This window comes from Podarcis vaucheri (genome assembly GCF_965113315.1).
Source record: "Podarcis vaucheri genome assembly, chromosome: 1".
Classification (NCBI taxonomy): Eukaryota; Metazoa; Chordata; class Lepidosauria; order Squamata; family Lacertidae; genus Podarcis; species Podarcis vaucheri.
Window position 1 is genome coordinate 77,737,582 of NC_138759.1, and position 21,957 is coordinate 77,759,538.

Genomic DNA, 21,957 nt, shown 5'->3' on the forward strand with positions numbered 1-21,957 from the left:
CCTCCAAAAACTAGGCGCATCTTATGGTCTGGTGCGTCTTATAGAGCGAAAAATATGGGTATGTCCACATTTGTTATATTTTAGGCCTTTTCTGCAGTTTCTTGCACATTAAAACATATCCTGCTTACTCACTGTATTTAGGAGCTTGAAAAATAGGTCTCCTGCATCTGAGTCACTGAACAGAAAATAATATGTTTGTCATTTTGGGGTCAACTTGTTCATCCATGTGCAACACATGGAAGGTGACAAATGGGGTGCTGGGCAGGATCTCATATGGTTTCTATCACTAGTAGAGGTGCCAACCTTTGTCCAAAATGGTCCCCCCTCTCACCCCCCCAAAAAAAAATCCATTGCAGGCTGTGTGAAGGTCTACACTGCTCTCATGACCCAGGAATGTTCCTGGCAAGTGGCAACGGAAGTCAGCACACAGGTGATAGCCCTTTCCCACCAGGGTAGTGGCTGCAAGAAAGCAAATGCTGGCCACAGGAAGCTCAGACTCAGTGGTGGAGCCAGAACACTAATGAGGTGGAGTGAAGCACCCACTTTAGAAACTGGTGAAAGGGGGGCATTCCAGTGGCCGCAGGAGGATGGGGGCAGGGAGCAACACATTGCCATTTTTCCTCAGGTGGCCAAACGGGACACACCGCCCCTGCTCAGTGGTGCTCATCAACAGCTAGCTGCTTCCTTCCCTAAGTCCAAAGTGCTGACAAAAGAGTTAAAAAGAAGTTGAAGTAAGAAAGGAGGTTATGAGATGAAGAGAAGGAGAATGGGTGGAGAAAATTGAGGGGTATGTGGGAGGGAGCACAAGCAGAAGGTAGGGAGAATAGGAAGCAGCAAAGGAAAGAGTTCTGTTTGTCCCACTTTGATTTTGCAATTCCTTGTGACTTTCCTGTAGTTATTTCTATTATGTTATTTGGGGTGGGCTTAAACGAGCAAAATGCATTATAATGAGGGCTCAAAGCAGCACTTTTTTTCTAGAAAAAAGTGCTGGTACTCAACAACAAGGAGGGGGAGGGCCCAGCACATGGGGGAGGGGGTGGCCTACACCAAGACTGGGTGGTGAGAGTGGGTTAGCTGCCTGATCCTCCCTTGCCTACCCACCCACCTGCTGCCCAGGTGAAGAGGCCTCCCCGCCCAGCTTTCGGAAGGAGGCAGCAGGACTCCAGGACCTTTCAGAGCATTGCACCTCCTTCCCTAAGCTGGACCAATGCTTCCCAGGCTTAGAGAAGGAGCCATGATGCTCCGACAGGATCCAAAAGGTCTCCCACCTCCTCCCCCTCAAAAGGGGGTACACATACCATTGTGTACCACCAGGAAAAAAAGTGCACTGGCTTAAAGCACCAATAGACCAAGTTATGTCTCTGGGCTCTCACTGAAAGGCAAACGATAGGGTTGGAAGGGAGAGATAAAACTGCATGAGGGAAAACTTTGGAGCTTAAAGGGAATGCAATTCAACTGTTCATGGGGAAATAAACAAAATGCTCAATATGAAGAATGGTCTTATCCTTCAGAGAAAATTGGAACGATTATATGAACCAACCAAGTGATCCTTCAGCAAAAGGGGGGAAAGTTTTATTTATTTGGTTCTTATTTGGTTTGTTGTTCTCCCATCTGTATCACAGATTCACCTCCTTGCTAATAATAGCTAACAAGCTCCTAACCTCAAATGGCTCCTCTAGGTATCATCACATCAGAGAGACTAGCAGCTGTGATAAGCAGCCAGGCTAGATATTCTTTTTCTGAACATACTGAAACTCTGAGCTGATCTTAAAAGACACAGAAAGCTGTAACAGCAGCACTGCGATGGCTAAATTCTCCACTACAGAATTCTCTAGAAACATCAGGAAGAAAGCAAACTCTAGAACTCTAGGTTCCCAAATTCTACAGTTTCCAGAAAATATTTAGCTACCAGCACACAACAGAGTATTCTGTATAAACCCATAGACATACCAGCAAACCTGTATTATTCTCCCTTTCTTGTTTTCTGGGAGATTCAGGAAACCGCCCCCTCTGCCAAAACAAGATGAACCCAATTATTATTGATGTTGTGGCTGCATGGAGAGGGGCCTGATCTGCCTTAGCTTAGAGCTGGTACTGCAAAATATGACGATTTTACGGCCCTCAGCTTCTGCCCTAGCCAGTGCAAATGGCACGGCTTTAGTTACTGCAGGGGGTCTGCCAGCGATAGGATTGCTGCATCAGTTTTCATCTATAAAATGTGAAATAAGTACTATTTCAGCAACTTGGGAATGAACTAAACCAGTAACAATTTAAAATTTTTTATCCTGCCCTCTTATGTGCCAGCACTCAGGGGAGTGCTTAGGTTCAGCATCTTACACTGTTTTGTGGCAAAGCACTGGCCTACTCATTGGGCTGGTTTGCATGCAATGCAAAACAATGGTTTACCATTGAACAAACAAGCCTCAGTGAGCCTGAACAAAGCCTCAAGTGCCTCACTCTTCTTCCTCCTCCTCCTGTGCAATTTGGATTCATATTTTGGAATTCCTTTGCCCTTTACCCAATTCAAAGATTGTCATTATGTATGAATTAAGAATCAGTATTTAAAATAAATTATATTTTGTTTGAAGTTGGATTGTTTTGCCATTGACCAGAGCTTATTTTAAAACATTTTCCTGGTTCATATGTAACAAGCCACAAATCACAGAAAGTGAACCCTGAATCACAATTTATTTCTCCTCCCAGCTGCACAAAAGGAGAAGAGGGGAGTGAGAGCTGTAGCTGGGCTCTCCAAGGCTCATGTACGTAATGATAATTAATCATGGTTTACTGCTACAAGTGAACCAGGCCTCTAGGTCTGTTCCTATGCACCTGAGTTTACGAGCTTATAAATAGTAATTTGCCTGTTTGCCACAGTGAGTAAGAATTTACTAAAGACAACCAGGCTGAGAAGCTCTAGTTAACTTCTTTTTAATCATCAATATGCCCCAAACGTCACATATTTATATGAGTAGCTGGGCTGGCTTGTAAACTTTTGTGAGGTGGGGTTGAACTTCTTTTTTTGGGAGGGGGGGAGTTTGGAAAAAGGGATACAAAGATTATTATCTATTATCTTTTTTAAAATCAATACGTTAATCTAAATAAAAACACAAAGAAAAAGGAGAGGAGAGAGAGAGAAATACAGGATAGAAAGATAGAGAAGGGAGAAAGGGGAGAAGAAAAAGAGAAGGGAGGGAGGGAGTTCTGATTCTTCGTCTGTACATAAATGCTATTCAACTCAGCCACTCCAATATAACACCCAATAAAACCACTTTCTATAAACCAACATCCGACCTTGCCCCAGTGACAGTAGGTGCCTGGGCATGCTGATGTCACTGTGAGGTGTGCCAACATGACGCACACACGCTACGACCTGACATCAGCATGTCCCTGTGGCATGTGTGCACCGCCAAGTGGAATACTGAGGGTCCCGGACCCTTCATAAAAAATTGTGGGTGCACAGGCACCCTGGGCCCCGCATAGACGGCACCTATGGATAATATTGTCTTCAGTCCTCAAACCCAAATGTCATTAGTTCATTTCCTTTTTCACACAAAAAGTCTATGGGAGGTTTCCAATTTTTTGTAAATGTTAGCAATGTCTTTTCTCTGATTAAACATGTCAGTTTTGCCATCTCAGCTAAGTCCATTGATTTTAACAACTATTCCTCCATTGTTGGTAATGATTAATCTTTCCATCTTTGTGCATATAAAAGTGTCACCATTGTAATCTATGTTGAAACAAAGTTCCATAAGCTTTTTCTAATTGTATATCCATAAGCCCTAGCAGGAGGAGTTCTGCCTCCTCCTAGCAGGAGGAGTTCTGTATTAACCTTCAAAATTATCCATATCAGTGTGTGTATTTATATCCTTGGGGGGGGGGGTGTTACATGTCCACCAAGCACAGTAAAATGTCCCTTCATATTCTTTAAATTTCTAGCACATATTTTTATACATTCTAAATAGCTTCTCAGGAATAAAATATCAACGAAACATCATTTTATAAAAGTTTGCTATTAAAGCATAACACAGTGTGTATTTTAACCCTTTGGTCCACATATGCTCCCACTGTTCCATCTGTATTTTATACCCAAAGTTTTTCCCCCATTTAATCATACATTCTTTAACTTGTTCTTCTTGCATTCCAAATTCCAGCAGTAATTTATACATTTTCACAATAACATGCTCATCATTGTGGTGTGGGGATGAACAAATAAACATCTGGGCGCATTTACCTTGCTAAGTACTAAACCAGAGGGCAGGGGTGTATCAAGTATCCTCCGTAGTGTCTAATATCTACATGAAACTGCTGGGTAAGGTCAGCTAGAAATACGGACTGATGCAGCTGTGTACATATAACCTTCCACGGACCAGTGGTGGATAGAGCCAAAACCAAAGAGTGGCAAAAAGAAGATGGGGCATGTCTCTCAGCCTAGCCTGACTCACAGGGTTCTTGTGAGAGGAAGAGAACCATGCACTATTAGCTCCAATGGAAGGCTGCCAACTTGTCACACAAAGGGGAGCTTTTGAGTAGTGGTGGGGGTCACTGATCCAACATTGTCACTAGAGGCATGGGTGTCCTCTGTGCCTCAGAGTGGCTCTAATCATTTTAGGGTGATATACCAGCTGTGACCCTACCTAGACAGAGAAGCTTGCCATGGTCTGGCAAGCTCATGTTTGGATTATTGCAACCTGTTGCACATGTGGTTGCCCTCAGTTGACCCCAAATTAGGCTGTGAAATTGTTAACTGGGACTGGACAGTCTGAACATTGTTCACCATCTGCACTGTTTGTCAGTCTTTCTCTGGGTCTAGGTTTTTACTTTTAATGTTTTTAACAGCTTGGAACCAGGTCCCAAGGATTTGCCTCCTTGCATAAGTACTTACACAGCCCTTAAGATCACACTCAGAGGCCATTCTCTCGGTACCCCTGCCAAGTGAAATTCAGCAAGTGGCTACTAGGGAGGGGGCTTTTTTATGTTGGCCACCCCAGGTGTGGAATGCCAAGAGATGCTCATCCTTTTTGTGGTCATTTCCCGGTCCTTAACCTTTTAAAACCTACACACATTTTTAGAATTACACCAGTCTTTATTGATTTTAGTCTCTGAGGCTTGAGTTATATAATTATTTTATTGTTGGTTATTTATATTAAAATTTGATTGATACTTTAAGCTTCCCAGAGGACTTTGTTACTGCCAGCCTTGCTAAATAAGTATACAGAACTGGATTGATCATGGTTGTCTATGTATACCTGAGATACAGCAAATGATAGGAAGAAGACCTTTGGGTCAACTCCATTTGCCCTTCCTTAGCTGTTGTCCTATGGCTCCTTTAATCCATTTGCCTTTTACAGTTGCAGAGGCGTAACTTCCAGTAAGGGCTATGCCAGAAATAAAAAGCAGCCCCATGTTCTCCCCAAATTAATTCCTGGCGCCATATGCAATTAGAAAACAAGAATGACCACAGAGACAAAACTCAGCAGCCAACAGCACCATGACTCCCATGTCTTGAGTGAAATCAGTGACCCAAGTCAGAAGCCAAGAGCAGTTTTTCCTTCCTCAAAATCCTCAGTATTTAGACATGAAGTATTCCTTTCTTTTGATGCAACCAGTAATTAGGAAACTCGTTATATTTCGCAGCTATAGTTTTGCACAGCCAGTGATCTGGTTAGTTCAGAATGAAGGGGAATCTCAGAAGAGAGTTACAGTGAAACGAACACCTTCTACATTTAAATCAGCGTTTTTCTTTGGGGGGAGCAGGAAAGAGAGAAATCCCAGTACGTTTCTACTCAACACAGAGTTTAAAAGTGTCCAGCCCAGACTGTTACAAAATTCTTTCAGGACTTCCCCCCTCGTGCTGCTTTCTATTGATTAAATAATCTCTATTAGATATTAAGCTCCTTGTTATTGGTGCAGCAAATAAATTATTCAAGAGCTATATAAATTCTTATGGCGGGCATGAATTTTTAAACCCTAATTTGGTACTGAGCCAAGACCTCTTCATTTAAAAATTGGGTTTCCCCCTCCCCATTTCCCTCTGGCAGGAAATGAATAGATGCGCTCCTATGATTTTATTTTGTTTTAAGGGGGATCATCTTAACACCCACTGATTACTTGAAGGGATATGTTAAAAACAAAGGTTGCTAAGCATATTTAGGATGAAGCTAAAGAGGTGTGTTTTTATGCTGCCGAACCACTTGAGTCTTTGATTTATTGGGGATAAAAGGCTTTTTTGAATGCTACTTTGCCTGTTATTTATAGTGTGTTGTTGTGCATGCCTAAACACCACCAAATATCCGTATAGGAGTATGCAACCACCCAGAGGGATCTGTAGGCTATGTTGGGCAAGCTGAACACTCCATCAGCCAGTGCCCTTTCCAAAGAAGCAAATTTCCTTCGCTCCAGTGGCCAATTATCAGGGCTCCCCTAGCAATCCTGCAATGTTCCTGACTTTTAGTTTTAAGAATCTCTCTGTGTGTAAGTGTCCAAACCCTGCCTTCTGATGAATTTGTGCTCCTCTTATATTCCATTACTGTACTATGCTTTTGTTGCCCAATATGTTGGTATCCTGATTAATCTCTAAATGGGCTATGGTTTATTCACCATGAGGAGGATTGCAGTGGTACCCCCCCCCAAAAAAAACCCCTAGCCAGTGGCATATAAAACTCCATGTGGCATCTTCTTTTCAGATGACTCTGATTGCTATAAACCAGATAACTTGTGGAGAAAAAATAAGGTACTTCTCATGTAAGATTTGTATTTTTGTACATCCTTGTCTAATACAAAGGTATACAAGTGAAATTATTATTCCAATATACCGTATTTTTTGCACCATAACACTCACTTTTTTCCTCCTAAAAAGTAAGGGAAAATGTCTGTGCGTGTTATGGAGGGAATGCCTATGGGTGGCATGCCTACGGATTTTCCTCCTCTAAAAACTACGTGCGTGTTATGGTTGGGTGTGTGTTATAGAGCGAAAAATACGGTAAATCCATTTATTTATAACCTTTTTAAATAAATGCATTCCAAATGTCATTATATTGTCCAGACACAATCTTTTTGCATTTTATGCACTTTTTGTTTCGTTTTTATATTTGATTTCATTTGATTGAAATATTTTCAATAAAATATAAGGTTGTGGGGTTTTTTTATTAAAAAAGTAAGATTTATATTTTTTGTATTTTTATATTTTAGGTCCCTGATGAAAAATTAGAAATAATTCTTACATTACAAAGATGTTTCCATAGATATTAATGAGGCATTGCCATTTATTTATATGGCATCCCACAATCAGGGGCTGGCACTATGCTGTGGCTCTGCCATTGAGCATGGCACCTTGTTCACTCACTTTCCTGCAATGACTCTTCCTGCTTGGAGAACACTGGAAACAATGTGATGTAGAATTGATCTACACATGCAGCAGACCATACCTGTCTGAGTGCAGGTGAGAGATCTCATGGTTTGAATGCTCCATTTAAAAAGCTACATTCACATGGAAAATTAGCATATCATAGGGAAGACTAGACCAAACTCTGGCATACTAGTTTTCCATGTGTAGGCAATGCTGTCTTTTAAAAAACAACAACAACAGGAGAGCATTTAACTTGAGACTGACCCAACTGCCATCTGAACCAGATTCCAGGAATCATTCTACTGCATGTGTAGGTCACCTCCTAGTCAGCTTGACCTTTCTACATATTAGAAAGAAAACCAGGATTGTAGCACAATGAGTTGTCTCATTAGCTCAGCTAGGCTGCTAAATGTTTAATTCCCCCCGCCCAAATGCATTTTCAGCCTTAAATAAAGTGTAGAAAAAGGATTTCATTCATGGCTGCATTAGGAATCTACTCAACCAAAGCCCCCTGTCACAAATTAAATCATAAACCAAAAGTAAAACATGATTTGTGAAATTAACATTTATCGAGGAAATATTCCCCAGCGCTGCATTATGCTTAGTCTTTGGCGTCCAAAATATCAATCATAATTCATAATATGCCTAAGAAACCATGCCACCAGCATTGCCATCAAGGCAAGGAGTTTAATGGAAAAGTGATGCAGTAACCAGAGACTCATATTAGATGGGGATGAGCTGTGCTGTATTTCTTAGTAACATCAGCATTCCTCCTTCCATCCTTGAACCATGTCATCCCTCCACTGGCACTCCCTTGCATTGTTAATATTATCCAAATCTCATTGACTGATTGATTATCTTTCCATATTTCCAGTCTTATAAACTTATTTTAATAATGAGCAATGACATTTAGCACAAAATCAGTATAATTTTCCTTAAATTATCATAATTAATCATAACAGCTAGCTTTTTATACATTGACAACAACTATTCTTCATCTGAGGATCCAGTTCTCTGAGATACATCTTTTTTAAACCCCATCTTACATATGGAGCAACTGAGGTTTAGACTGTGATGGATGAACTGCTCAGATTCATACAACTATTCAATGGTGTTGTCAGTTTTAAAGCCATTGAATTTCACAATGCAATTACGATGATAAAATGTGCATTAAAATGCATATGATAGTGAGAATAATTTGGAGAAATTGCTTTGCAAAAATGTGTGTATTAGGGGAAATTCCATAAAAAATGTGTATTTTAAGAGAAATTCAGACTGAAATGCTAATGAATTTTCATGAGGACTTTTAAATATATTGACAATAATGAACACAAATTGATACAGACATGTGGAGAATTGAATTTAAGACTAGAAAAAACGAGAAACTGAAAAAGGCAGAAATGCACAGATCTACCAAACCCTACTTAAAGTGCAATCCTATGCAGGATTAGGAGTAACTATGTGAGATTAGGCTGTTGTAAAAACAACTTCAAAGAGTTCAAGGGCAATTTAACAATTTACAGATGTGCCGTGAGATGAGGTTTTGTGGATAAGCATGGATATAAGAAATCTTGATTCAAATTTAAGCTCATTTACAAAGCTCATTAGGAAGCCTTGAGAATATCATTACCACTCAGCATAAACTACTTTACAAGGTTGTTGCATACATACATAAGGTAAGGTAATAAATAACACTACGGCCGGAAGCTAAACTAAACAGTGTTTCCGTGTGCTCTGGCACTTGTCACGGGATCCCGTTGCACCAGAAGTGGTTTAGTCATGCTGGCCACATGACCCAGAAAGCTGTCTGTGGACAAACACTGGCTCCCTCAGCCTGAAGCAAGATGAGCACCGCACCCCATAGTTGCCTTTGACTGGACTTAACCACCCAGGGGTCCTTTACCTTTTTTACCTTTATACATACATAAATAAATACACACACATGATGGGACTTATGTCTGAGTAGACATGCCTAAGCTTGCGCTATAAAACACTATTCTGAACTCTGAGTAGGAAAGGGAAGATACAGATGAAACAAATAACATTTCTGGTCATAAGGGTCTCTGCTTTCACCTCATGCAAACAATAGTATTTTCTACCTTTTCAGTGCTGTACTTCAAAATGATCAGTCCAGTTTTAAAGTAAAGGTAAAGGTAAAGGTACCCCTGCCCGTACGGGCCAGTCGTGTCTGACTCTAGGGTTGTGCGCCCATCTCACTTAAGAGGCTGGGGGCCAGCGCTGTCCGAAGACACTTCCAGGTCACGTGGCCAGTGTGACAAGCTGCATTTGACGAGCCAGCGCAGCACACGGAAATGCCATTTACCTTCCCACTAGTAAGTGGTCCCTATTTATCTACTTGCACTTAAGGGGGCTTTCGAACTGCTAGGTGGGCAGGAGCTGGGACCGAACGACGGGAGCGCACCCCGCCGCGGGGATTCAAACCGCCAACCTGATGATCGGCAAGTCCTAGGCGCTGAGGTTTTACCCACAGCACCACCACCTTAGTTTTAAAGTAGCTATGTGGTAATCATATAAAGATAAATGTAACTTCATTGACCTTTTAAGATATGGGTTTGGGAGGAACACAATTATATGACACTGATTCCTGATTGTGACTTAAGGTGGTGTGTGTGTGTTTTTTTTGGGGGGGTTGGTGTTTTTTTGTGTGTGTGTGCAACCACCCACCACTCCTCTAGGCCTAAATTACTCATTCTTAGAACAATTAGTTTCCTACAGGAGAAACCATAATGATTTCAAAATAGTAAATTATTATGCACAGGTAAGAATTATGTACAATTGTCAAGTTGCTTTAAGACATTTTATGTAGTCGGTGACAAAATAATAATAATGGCCATCGCTTTACTGACTACTGTGCACACATATCTCTCTCTCTCTCTCTCTCTCTCTCTCTCTCTCTCTCTCTGTGTGTGTGTGTTTTATATGTGCGGTCTGTGTACACACACACCCTCAAGGGGGAGGGAGGGAAGGGGGGGAGAAAGACTAAGAGTGACAAAAGATTGCTGGTAGCCACAGTTCACTGCTGAAGAGAATTTCTCACACCAAAATAAATTACAACCATTTCTACTAAACCACCCCTTGAACTGTTGGCACAATCTTATTGGATAAAAATTCATTGTTCCAGTTGTATGGTCCACATGGGATTATTACATCCATGCAACACTCTTTTCTTGGTTCACCAATTATTATACCCTTACAGAGATGTGACATTAAAAGGGCTACCTCCAGCAAAGCTTTAATAAAAAAAAGACCCCTTTGCTTGCAATACAGTTAGAAATTGGGGGGGAAACACCATTTAGTTTCCTCATATGCTTTCTCTTTCTCATTTAAAAATAATTGCCCCTCCCTGCAATACACAAGTGAGTGAAGATTAATATGGCATGTCTGTCTGGCAAGAAATTCAATATTTTGGGCTTTTTTCTAATAAACTCTGAGAAACTCTGTCCATGGTTCAGACTCACTGGCTCACTGTGAAAATGCTCTAGACAAGCTATATTAATTATTCGTGCAAAGACAGCAGAACAGAGTTGCTGGTTTATTTGGTACAAGCAAACCCATCCCCTCAAAAAAACCTTCAGTATTTCAACTGACTATGGGATTTTAATTGCACTTCAAAAAGAGAGACATAATCAAATTCAAAAAGATTTTAATGACAAAGTGCTTTATTAAACTGATTGGTTGCAAGATCTTCTAGACTTGATGTTGGGCAACCCAAGTTCAAAGTCTAGTGCAGGCAGACTCAATGAGTGGTCTTGAAAAGTCACACACTGGTTTGGTTCTGGTAATAATCTAAATTGTGGTTTAGATAACCGATGGGCAACCTGTGGTTCCAGGGCTGCACATAGCTCCTGACCTTATTTTATGCCTCTCCCGACACCTATTGAAGCCCTATACAGCCATCCTCTCAAAGTTCCTTCCTTCCTGTTCGCTTCCTCTTATTTTTTCCTGGCTTTTACAATTGCTCCCTCTCCACTCTTTATGCAACACAGGAGTCTAATATGGACCACTGAGTTATGGCTCTGTATGTAGTTTTAGAACAATCAGAAGGGGCAGTATTTTATTTGATAAAAAATTATGGCTTTTTAAATAAAAAACCACAATTTTCTTTTATATAGCTTCAAGAAAAAACATTTTTAAGCCACTAGTCTGAGAACAAATTGGAAGGATACATACACACAGAGGAACATCTGTTGATATAGCCACAGTATGTGTACAGCACACTAAAGTCCAAAAAGAATCATTTTCACTTGCTTTCCAGAACAGCAGCTATGTATATTGGTCTGTTGTACTAAAAGAAAAGAAAAACCTCTGTACACTCACTGCAGAGTAACCCCATCAAACCTAAGGAAGCTTATTTCCCCTAATCTAAATCTAATATGTGGCAGCCAAAATAAAAATTGAAGAAGGGCAAACTTTTTGATTTTTTTTATATATATTGATTCCATATTAGTTAATCTGGACCACCTTTGTGGCTCCATCTATCTTTAATTCTGTCCCTGTCCACCCCTGGAATGAGGGAATGTGAACAGAAAGGTTATCTACCTCTGGTTTGATGATTATGAATGAGTTGTGCCCAGCTTGAACACTCCCTTTCCTTTTCCTTCTCATAGAACATAAGAAGCTGCCTAATACAGGGTCAGATCATTGGTCCATCTACTGTACCTCAGCACTGTCAACAGAGAGCAGTCCTCCAGAGTTTCGAATGGGAGACAAATTCTCAGAACCTAGAGCTTTCTGCATACAAAGTAGGTGGTCTGCCACTGAGGTATGGCTCACTCCTACTCTGTACTACCATCCAGGGCCGAATTTAGGTTTGATGAGGCCCTAAGCTACTGAAGGTAATAGGGCCCTTTATATGTCCAGCTGTCCTTTGCCAACAAAAAATTGTCACTGTTTTTTTGTGTTGAATATATGCTATATGGTAATTTATGATGGACCTAATAGGTATCTAAAGCCATTTGACCATTACAAAATATGTATTTTATCAAAGTAATTGTTGAAGTGAAATACAATTAAGAAGAAGTATATTTTGGGGGGCGCTCAAAAGAGTGGGGCCCTAAGCTATAGCCTGTTTAGCTTATATGTAAATCAGGCACTGCTACCATCAACCCTGGTACCACCAAGCTACGTTACTTCCTCTACTCATATATATTGCCAGCGATGTCCCCAGATCAGTAAGCAACTTTGGCAGTGATAATCATTATCTCCTATACACAATTGCTTTTAGAGGAATACCTGCTGGATTTGTATCACTTTTTATGCTAAAAAACATGCTAGAGAAATGGTCCAGAACCACATCATAGTACAAATACCAGTTCTACACCTCCACTTAAAGGTAAAGGGACTCCTGACCATTAGGTCCAGTCACGAACGGCTCTGGGATTGCGGTGCTCATCTCACTTTATTGGCCGAGAGAGCCGGCGTACAGCTTCCGGGTCATGAGGCCAGCATGACTAAGCCGCTTCTGGCAAACCAGAGCAGCGCACGGAAACACCGTTTACCTTCCCGCCAGAACGGTACCTATTTATCTACTTGCACTTTTACGTGCTTTCGAACTGCTAGGTTGGCAGGATCAGGGACCAAGCAACGGGAGCTCACCCCGTCACGGGGATTCGAACCGCCGACCTTCTGATCAGCAAGCCCTAGGATCTGTGGTTTAGACCACAGCACCACCCACGTCCCTTGTTGAGAAAGCATAAAAATGAAATTATTGTGGTTTGTGCACCTGTTGTGTACAGTCTTATTTAGTGAGCTACATCCCATGTTAACAGATACTTAATGCCTTCCCCACACACCCATCCCACCCCCTTGACAAATGAATAATACCTACAAATATTTTTTATTTTCATAAACATCGTGCAGCTTTAAAACGTGCGGGTGTTCTATCAACTTCAGGATGGCTATTTCCCGCTCCACCTGAAAGAGAAAAGCAAAACACAAGGAATTGTTAGAATCTGTGTCTTAAGACTACATTAAGAATCTGTACTACTATGTGTCTTCAGTTATTACCCACTGCCATCCCTTAAGTACCACTGACTTTCCCCAGTGTAGTTACCACACAGAAAACAAAGTAAAAATTCAGGAAATGGCAGGGCATGGAAATAATAATGTATGCTTAGTAATAATGAATAAACACATTATTAACAACAGTATTGTTATTAACTTCCACAGCACTAGGACACACCTTGCTGGGGCATTTGCTTGTGTGCAGGCATCTCAGAAGGGCCTACCATGGCTGACACCTTGCCTGCTCTTCCAGTGCCCACTACTACTTCCCTTTCTCCACGGGCTGTGGCCCTCTACCCACCAGTCTCCCTGTCATGTTTGTGAGTGAGCTAGCTTCCCTGTTGGTGGTCCTCTAAGACCATGAGGCAAGGGTGTGTGTGCTCATGTCCCAGGCCCATTGCAGTGATTGTAAGTCCACTCACAAGCTCAAGGGAGAATCTGGGGGATGCTCCAAGCTCTTGTGGACTTACTCAGCAGCAGTCCTGAAATGAGTCGGGGAGCTGAGCAGCTGCTCGGTTTCTCCAGCCCATTACGGTGCTGTCGCCAGGTAAGCTCACCTGCCTCCCACAAAAAATCTGAAGCCAGGCCTGCTTCTCAGATATGCAAAGTTTACACAAACAAATTATTTCTAGAGGGGTTGCCATGTCATCTATTGCAGCGAAAACAACAAAGAGTTTTGTGACACCTTAAAAACTACAAATTTATTGTGGCAAAAGATTTCATGGGTTAGTGTTCCCACTTCATGTACATGAAGTGCTATCCTTAGTGGGCACTTACATGCACATAGATGCAGAGAAACCAACAGCAACATAAAACAATAAAAAATACAAGCCTACAGCAACCTTTTCATGTTTATGAAGATAACTACTCCCCCCCTTAAATAAGCTAAAAGTGGTATTCAGAAATCCTAAAGTAAAACTCTATCTCTCCCAGACTTTCCCCTCTCTCCTTTCACCATGTGCCTCCCCAAATCTGCTCTAGAGCATTGGGAGAACTTCAGTGCACAGAGGAGAAGAAATTGGACAATCTCCTTACTGTTACATTGAATACAATTTCTGAAGTCTTATGGATGAGGAATGCCTCCAATTGAGCTCATTTACTCTTAAACATCCTCCATTCATTTAATAATACTGAAATTTCTTTCATATGGTACCCAAAGCTTCAAAGTCTGATGTGCAAATTCTGAGGAAAACCCAACTATATCATGCTAGAACTATTTTGATACCTTCTTACATTCAGAATAGAGGAAAAATGGGGGCAGATTTGCTAATCTCCTCTGCTGAACCAGAAGCCTTAATTAATTGCACACATGAAATTAGCAAATACCTGTTTTATTTTGTTTCACTAAGTGTCACTATGGGTGAATTTACAGGCCATGAACAACAGATTGGCAGGTACACTTATGTAATAACAAACTATTAATGCCCTAATTACATGGCCCAATGAATTGAGAGGGAAATCTAGAGGGACTGAGCACCTGGCTCTCAAGAAGCAGAATGATACAACTCCAGAAGGAATCCACTCTGAACTAAGTTTAGAAGCTGCTGCTGGTGGTACTATTATAGCTGCTGCATCCTGGCATGTTGTGTCATAACTTCCTGTGGATGGGCCATTGGCATGGGTCTGGAAAGAGTCAAAGAGGCTCTGGCACACTTTCCTAATGGCCAAAATTAGAAAAGCAGGAACGCTGGTACAACGCTTGCCTGGCTCTAGGCCCCAGTATAGATTTCCCCATTCTACCTGCCATGGTTAGGATGTTACTTTGGCTGCAGGGCAGCAACAGAGATCACCACTTGTACTGTGCTACAGCTAAAGCACATTTTTGGGATCTATGCTACCCTGGGTCCTATAATAGGTTTAAAGTTCATATCTTATTCAGTCACACCACAATGCTGTCACATAGATTTCTGTAATTTCCTATTCCTAACAACAACTTCCCCAAATCTACCCATTAAATCTATGGAGATGAAGATAAGATATATCCAATATATTTCTGGTTGTGTGTGTGCGTGTGCATGCATGCATGCAAATAGTTCTCTGGAAGATGTGCATTTCCTCTTTCCAGCATTGGAACATAAAACATTCAACATTTCAAAACAACAGTAACAATTAATCAGGACATCTCCTCAGCAGCAAGGCAAGTTCTCATCTTATACATTGTGGAGAAGACTTAGAGCACTTCTGATACTGGATCCTGACACGTGTTATGTTCATACCAATAATTTTCTCTCCCCTCCCCCCCTTTTTTTGTTCCAGAAAGGCCTGCAGCACATTTTCTTTGAAAAACCCCTGCTGTTGATGTCTGTGGCAACATGTCCAACCAGAGTGAGAGATGTGATGCTAGGGCTCTCTCAGGGCACTTCTTAGTTACTGTCCAAAAGCTTAAGATGAACAGGCACATAAAAACAGAGACTTATGGCTTACGTTGCTCAGACAAAGGCCTCAGTTATACTTTTTCTCTGATTCACTTTCAACACTAAGTGGAAGAGGAGAAGTAAAAGAGCAAATATTCACCTTCTGCAACAAACAATCCACTGCTAGGATCTACATATTTATAATTACTGTAAATTACACTAACTTTTTAATTTCTCAGTCATTAGCAAGTCACCCTCTATTTAGAGGGGTACCTGTTTTGCCTCTCCTACCCCCTGAAAACAGACTAAGGATCTTGTGGCACCTTAAAGTTTTTTTAAAAAACTGTATAAAGTGGACTCCACAAAAACCTAGGCTATAATAGATTGTCAGCATTTAAGTTGTCACAAGACTCTCTGTTGAGTTTTCAAGCTACACTTATCCAATGCTTCCACAATTTAATAAAAAGGGCTAGAAACTTTCATATTAAAAACAAAGCAGTGATCATTACAAATAAAATCTACAAAGGAACATGCATCTATAGTGTACAATTCTGATGGTTTAATGCAGGATGGTGTAAGTAATACTATAATGGTCAGAACAAACTCAATAAATGCTCAGTTATTCTGCAGAAATATCTATGTTTTTTCCTGGCACTTTATAGAATTCTGGATTAGGTTTGAATAATATTTTATGTAGTGAGAAGTCAATAAGAACCAAGAAAAAAGGTGTCTGATCAACAGTTTGCTCATGGGAAGAAGCTAGTAGGAAAACTTTATCATGAGCACTGATTGCAGTTGAATGTACCATGACATAACTTAAAAGAGTTCATTGAGTAATAGCATCTCCAACAGAGAATCGAAGGAAACTGCAACATGAGTCATTAAAAGGTGTCTGCCCATGCAGAGGTAATTTGTATTAGCTTTTGCTGGTTAAGTGGTGCACACAAAATCTACAGGAAGGTGATGAACACTAAATCCATGGCAAAGTGGCTCTCTGATTGCTTCTCCAGAGGCCCAGATGATGGTTCCCTATGACACCAAGAGAGACCTGAGTGCTGATTTGGTAAGTCATCAGGGCATTGGATTATCAAGTCTGCAGATAATAATAATAATAATAATAATAACAACAACAACAACAACAACAACAACAACAACAACAACAACAATAATATTTTTTTATAACCTGCCCATCCAGCTAGGTTTCCCCAGCCACTCTGGGTGGCTCCCAACAGATTAAAAACAGAATAAAACATCAAATATTAAAAACTTCCCAAAACAGGGCTTCCTTCAGATGTCTTCTAAAAGTCAGATAGCTGTTTATTTCCTTGGCATCTGATGGGTGTTCCACAGGATGGGCATTACCACCAAGAAGGCCCTCAGCCTGGTTCCCTGTAACCTCACATCTCGCAGTGAGAGAACTGCCACAAGGCCCTCAGAGTTGGACCTCAGTGTCCAGGCAGAACAATGAGGGTGGAGACACTCCTTTAGGTATACAGGGCCGAGGCCATTTAGGGCTTTGAAGGTCAGCACCAACACTTTGAATTGTGCTTGGAAACGTACTGGCAGACCATTGTGCCATTGTGAACTCACTGCTAACTACTAACTCTTTGACACTCATTTCACTAAAGTGGTTATAAGAATCAGCCTTTCGCTCATACTATACAAGAGACAACAAAAGCACCCTTGAGCTTTTCTTATGCTTTATACATCATATGTGAATGTCAGCATGGTTCCCAGCTTTTAAAACTGCATTAGCTAAATGAAAAAATTCCACTCTTCTATTTATTGTTCAGGCTGTTGCCTTAATCAGAACTAGTGATGGGTCCTGGTCTTCTTTTCCAAACCTAGCACCATACCCCTAAAATAAATGTGGCCTCTAGGTTCTAGGAAGGAAAGTATAAATGTTTCTTTCAGCCCATCCAGAAAATAAGTTTGGGGTGGGAGTTGGTAAAAGGGAAATGCTAAGCACTGTTCCCTTCCTTCTAAGTTCCTCCTGAAACTGGCTCCTGGTTTTAGGATAAGTGACAGAAATATTACTCCTCCCCATAATCCCGAAGCTCCTTTCCAAAGAGGAAATGGAGGCAATGGTCTGCCTCTCACTGCTGACTTTGCCATTCAGTACTGGGGCAGTGCGTATATTTGCCCAAACCACAACATTATCTGCCCAGAGGTGCAGCACTTTCTGGCATCAGGAAAGGCAGGCTGTTTGCTGAATGGGAGAAAGTAATTCAAGGACACCTCTCAAGTGGGAGCTAATCTCCCCATACCCACTTCCTTAGCAAGTTTGGAGTCTGGAATGGGAAGCATGTCCCCCCCCTCTGTGCTGTACCACTTTGCAGCCCTCTTACTTTGTCTAATGAAATTCAAGTGAGACTCAAAGAGCCAACCCCAGTCTGCAAAGCACTGAGCTTCTTTCCTGGCCACACCTAAATGGGATGGAGTGCTGAAAACCATATTTTACAGTAGAGATGTCAAAGAAGCTAGGCCTGGATAGGAGCTTCAGAAGTTCATATTTCTCACCTCAGAGAAATAATAGCATTATGAGGTTCTAATTCTTCTACAGCTCAGATTAAAATCTAAAACACAAAATAATTCCTGCTTAGTCATATAATCCTCCACTTCCCTTTCCTTTAACAAGACTCGGCAGCTAGGGCAGTAGCAATGTCATTCCAGCTGTGGGAACACGGAAAGAATAAAATCAAGTCTCTTCCTCCTGCCTCTCTCTAGAGGCATTGGTAGCGTGCAAGGACACAGGCATTAGTGGCTCTTGGGAAATTTAGTCTTCTCAGAAGCTACTGCAATGGCAATAGCAGTGGCAGATCTGATCTTCCTCCATTCATCATCATGTGGCTGGAGGACCGCTTTAAGTTCTGCCCTTGGCAGGCAGGTTTTGTTTAAAGGGCAAAGGTTGCATTGGGGATATTATTATTATTATTATTATTATTATTATTAGGAAGGGGAGGCAGAGGTAGAAAACCTCTGAAGCTGGGTTGGTTTTGGGGTGGTGGTGGAATTCAAACGATTTTGGATTTTCTTGGATCTAGCCTGACTTGTTTGCTGAGCCAAATCTAACATAAGCTAGAAGCAGGAAGTTGTCTGTCAGTGTTTGATAGATCCACTAGGGACTGATTTTAATAAAAGTCTATTTTTCATGAGTGAAAATAATTTCTGTCTTACATAACAAAGGCCCTAAAAACACTTCCAAACCAGCATGTCTAGTGATTATATCAGAACACCCAGACAGTGCTTCCATTCCTGAATTGGCCCCTGCTTTCTTTGTGACCTTCAACAAGTCAATGATTTCTCTATGACTTACATCCCCCATTGGTGACATGAGATATTTGGTAAAATTGTAACAGCTATCAACTCTGGATTGTACTACCTGGAAACAGGGGAAATCAGACTCTGCTAAAATTGCAAGAACATGAGGATAATAAATTTCACCTGCCTTTGTCTTTGCTCTCTCAAATGAAATGTCTGTCTGTATTTATTATTGCTTTCCCATGTAACTGAATTAAATACTGAAAGCCAGGGATAATGACAAGATCTCTATCCAGATTGCTGTGGAAATTGATACAATGTCATTGTTAACTCTTTCCCCATTCTATAGAAACATTGCAAAGACACTGTGTAGCAGTTCTATCAAAAGCTTAAAGTGTAGCCATGTTTCCAAAATTATCTCTGTAGCAGCGAATGTCTGCCTAAGAACAGGATTTCACATTTCCAGGGAAACACCAGTGGTTGATATAGGGCAGACAGAGACTGTAGTAATTCTATCACTGGATTGGTTAGGAGAACACAGTGGAAATCCATGTAATCACACAATCAGTATGAAGCCTCTGAAATAAAACCAAACAGATCTTAAGTACGGGATACAACCGTGCATTCTTTCCCTCACCTTTGCCAACGATTGGTACCACTTTTATGCCTCCTTGCACCAGGAAACCCACATATTGCTTTCTGGCTCCAAGCCAGGAAGGATGAGAGCGGAGCCCTGCAGGGCTGACTGCTTTAATGCAGATACAATTATCAGAGAGCAAGACAAGCCTCAAACTGCTAGGCTGGAGAGAGGCTCCAGGAGCCTGCAGTAAACCGGAATCATGGAGTGACATTTGCATAATGTTAAAAAGACACATCCATCTGCCACACAAATCCCAGTCCCCAAGAGAGGATTCCAGATTTGTTTTTTTGTCCCCCTTTTCTGCAAGGGGCTTTGTCCAGGTCATGGCAAAAGCATTTGGCCAGAGAGAGGGGTCAGAAATGACTTCAAAGTGGACACAAAGGCATATCACTTGCTTTATGACCTTGCAGGTGCCAATTAGAGGTTTTTAGGGTCTAAGCAGGGAGTTGATTAGCTAGTAAGATGCTTCACTGACTCTGCTAATGAAAGAGACTAACACAAAGGCAACATTTCCCTTAGCAGGAACAATGCAAAATCTTCACTTATGTCCTCACCTCCAGCCCTTTTGCTCCAGGAGAACTGGCTTCTCTTTGCTTTAAGCTCAATTCACATGCATGGATGTCAGTGAGAAAACAGCACTTTATTTCCAATATCCTAACTCACAACACAATCTGCAGAGCCCACCCTATGTTTCTAAGAGGCAAATGCCTGTCTCTTATGGATGCTCCATATTTCTTTTACATTCATTTTCCTCACTTTTTGGTGACTGAGTTAGTTGAGAAAAGATGGAACTGCAAATGTTTGCTCCATAAATGGATAGAAACAGAAGCTAGTGTTACCTTATTCTGTCCGTCTGTTTCACACTCACTCCCAGCAGGCCCTTCCTTATACAGTAGAAAGCTGAAAGGCTGTCCTCTCCACAGAGGCAGTAGGAAGGGATGGGGGAACTGGGTAACATTTCCAATCACTCAGGCCAGGGAGTGCAAAAGTAAATTTGAAATTGCCAGCATCAGCCTAAATACTGAGATACAAATCTTAGTTCCCACACCCTCCTCCTCCAGTTCATGGCCAGCTTGCACAGCAACTGATTTAACCACAAGGCCCTTGAGCTGGTACTCAGAAAGGTACAGAGTGCCCCAATACAATTAATAGGTTTTTGCTTGGAATTCCAAGCACTATCTCTGAGTATTGTAAATGCCAGGGAAAGGCCATTTATCCCTCCCCCCTCAACCCACCATTAGATGACTCTTTGTCACATCACGGGAATTTTCAAATGATTCAAGCCATGTTTGAGTTGATGATCAACATGCATTTGAGGAATCACTTAATCAACTGAAAAAGCATAGGAGGGGAAACGTAATCTGAAGTAGGAGACTTCCTCCATACATGTTATGGGTCTATGATGCTTGCTTGTGATATATTGGAATAAGGAAAGTTCACCATAACAAAGCTCCATTGCTAGTGAAGCAGCACAACCCCTACGCATGAAAATGTAATTTTATAACAACAAATTATAATAAATCCTGCTTTTGTTTAGCATTTCTAGCCTTACTTACACAGCTGTCCCAGCTCAGAATCACTACTTAATACATCATTACATTCAACTATTTTCATTTTAGCCACCAATCAGAAAGCCAACGTGTTCAAGTGTGGCATCTATCTGCAGTGCATGTCTCTTTAAATAATGCCTGGTCTGAAGGCAGGCAGCCATGATGAAAACTGACAACATGGATTTATTAATTCAGCATGTAGGATAATCAGCTGTCCAATAGTACATGGCAAATCAACCATCTGACATACAGCTCTGTGACAACACTCAGCAGAATTAGCCTCTCCGGAGCTGGAACCCAGATCTGTCTCCAATACAATACCTTCCACAGCAGTAATGTTGGGGGAACTTTCAGCACTGACCTTCCTTTAACTTACCTCACCAAAACCACTAACCAAAACCACTCAGGGACAGGAACTCTTATTGGACCTAAGCAATTTTTAAAAAAACAGATTTGTACGCCACTTTTCATCAAATGTTTCAAAGTGGCTTCCAGAAGAATATGAAAAATACAAATGGAGGACATTCTATGGAGTTGGGCTCACAATACTGAATACATGAGTCATGCTTCTGGTCCATGGGGGACCACTAGTAGTGCTCCCCCCAGATTATCTCGATATCCTAGATTTTGTTATTCAGGGCTTTTACCAATACAAGAACCTTGAACTTGGCCCACTAGCAGACAGGAAACCAGTAGGTCATTTAATTCATTATAAAAAATAAATTCCAAAAATCTGAGTTAAATATTTTAAAATCCAGTTAAAGTTTTAAACATCACACACAC

The 21,957-nt window shown here is 41.2% G+C and overlaps 1 protein-coding gene across 15 annotated transcripts in view; it reads right to left on the reverse strand.

The window, feature by feature from the left end:
- Positions 1 to 21,957, reverse strand: part of BRSK2 (BR serine/threonine kinase 2) — a 400,801-nt gene that overhangs the window by 115,254 nt on the left and 263,590 nt on the right. For all 15 annotated transcript variants that reach the window (XM_082193170.1, XM_082193163.1, XM_082193174.1 and 12 more), the window contains exon 3: positions 13,194 to 13,279. In XM_082193170.1, coding sequence (XP_082049296.1) covers positions 13,194 to 13,279 — 86 coding nt within the window. The remainder of the gene's footprint in view (positions 1 to 13,193; positions 13,280 to 21,957) is intronic.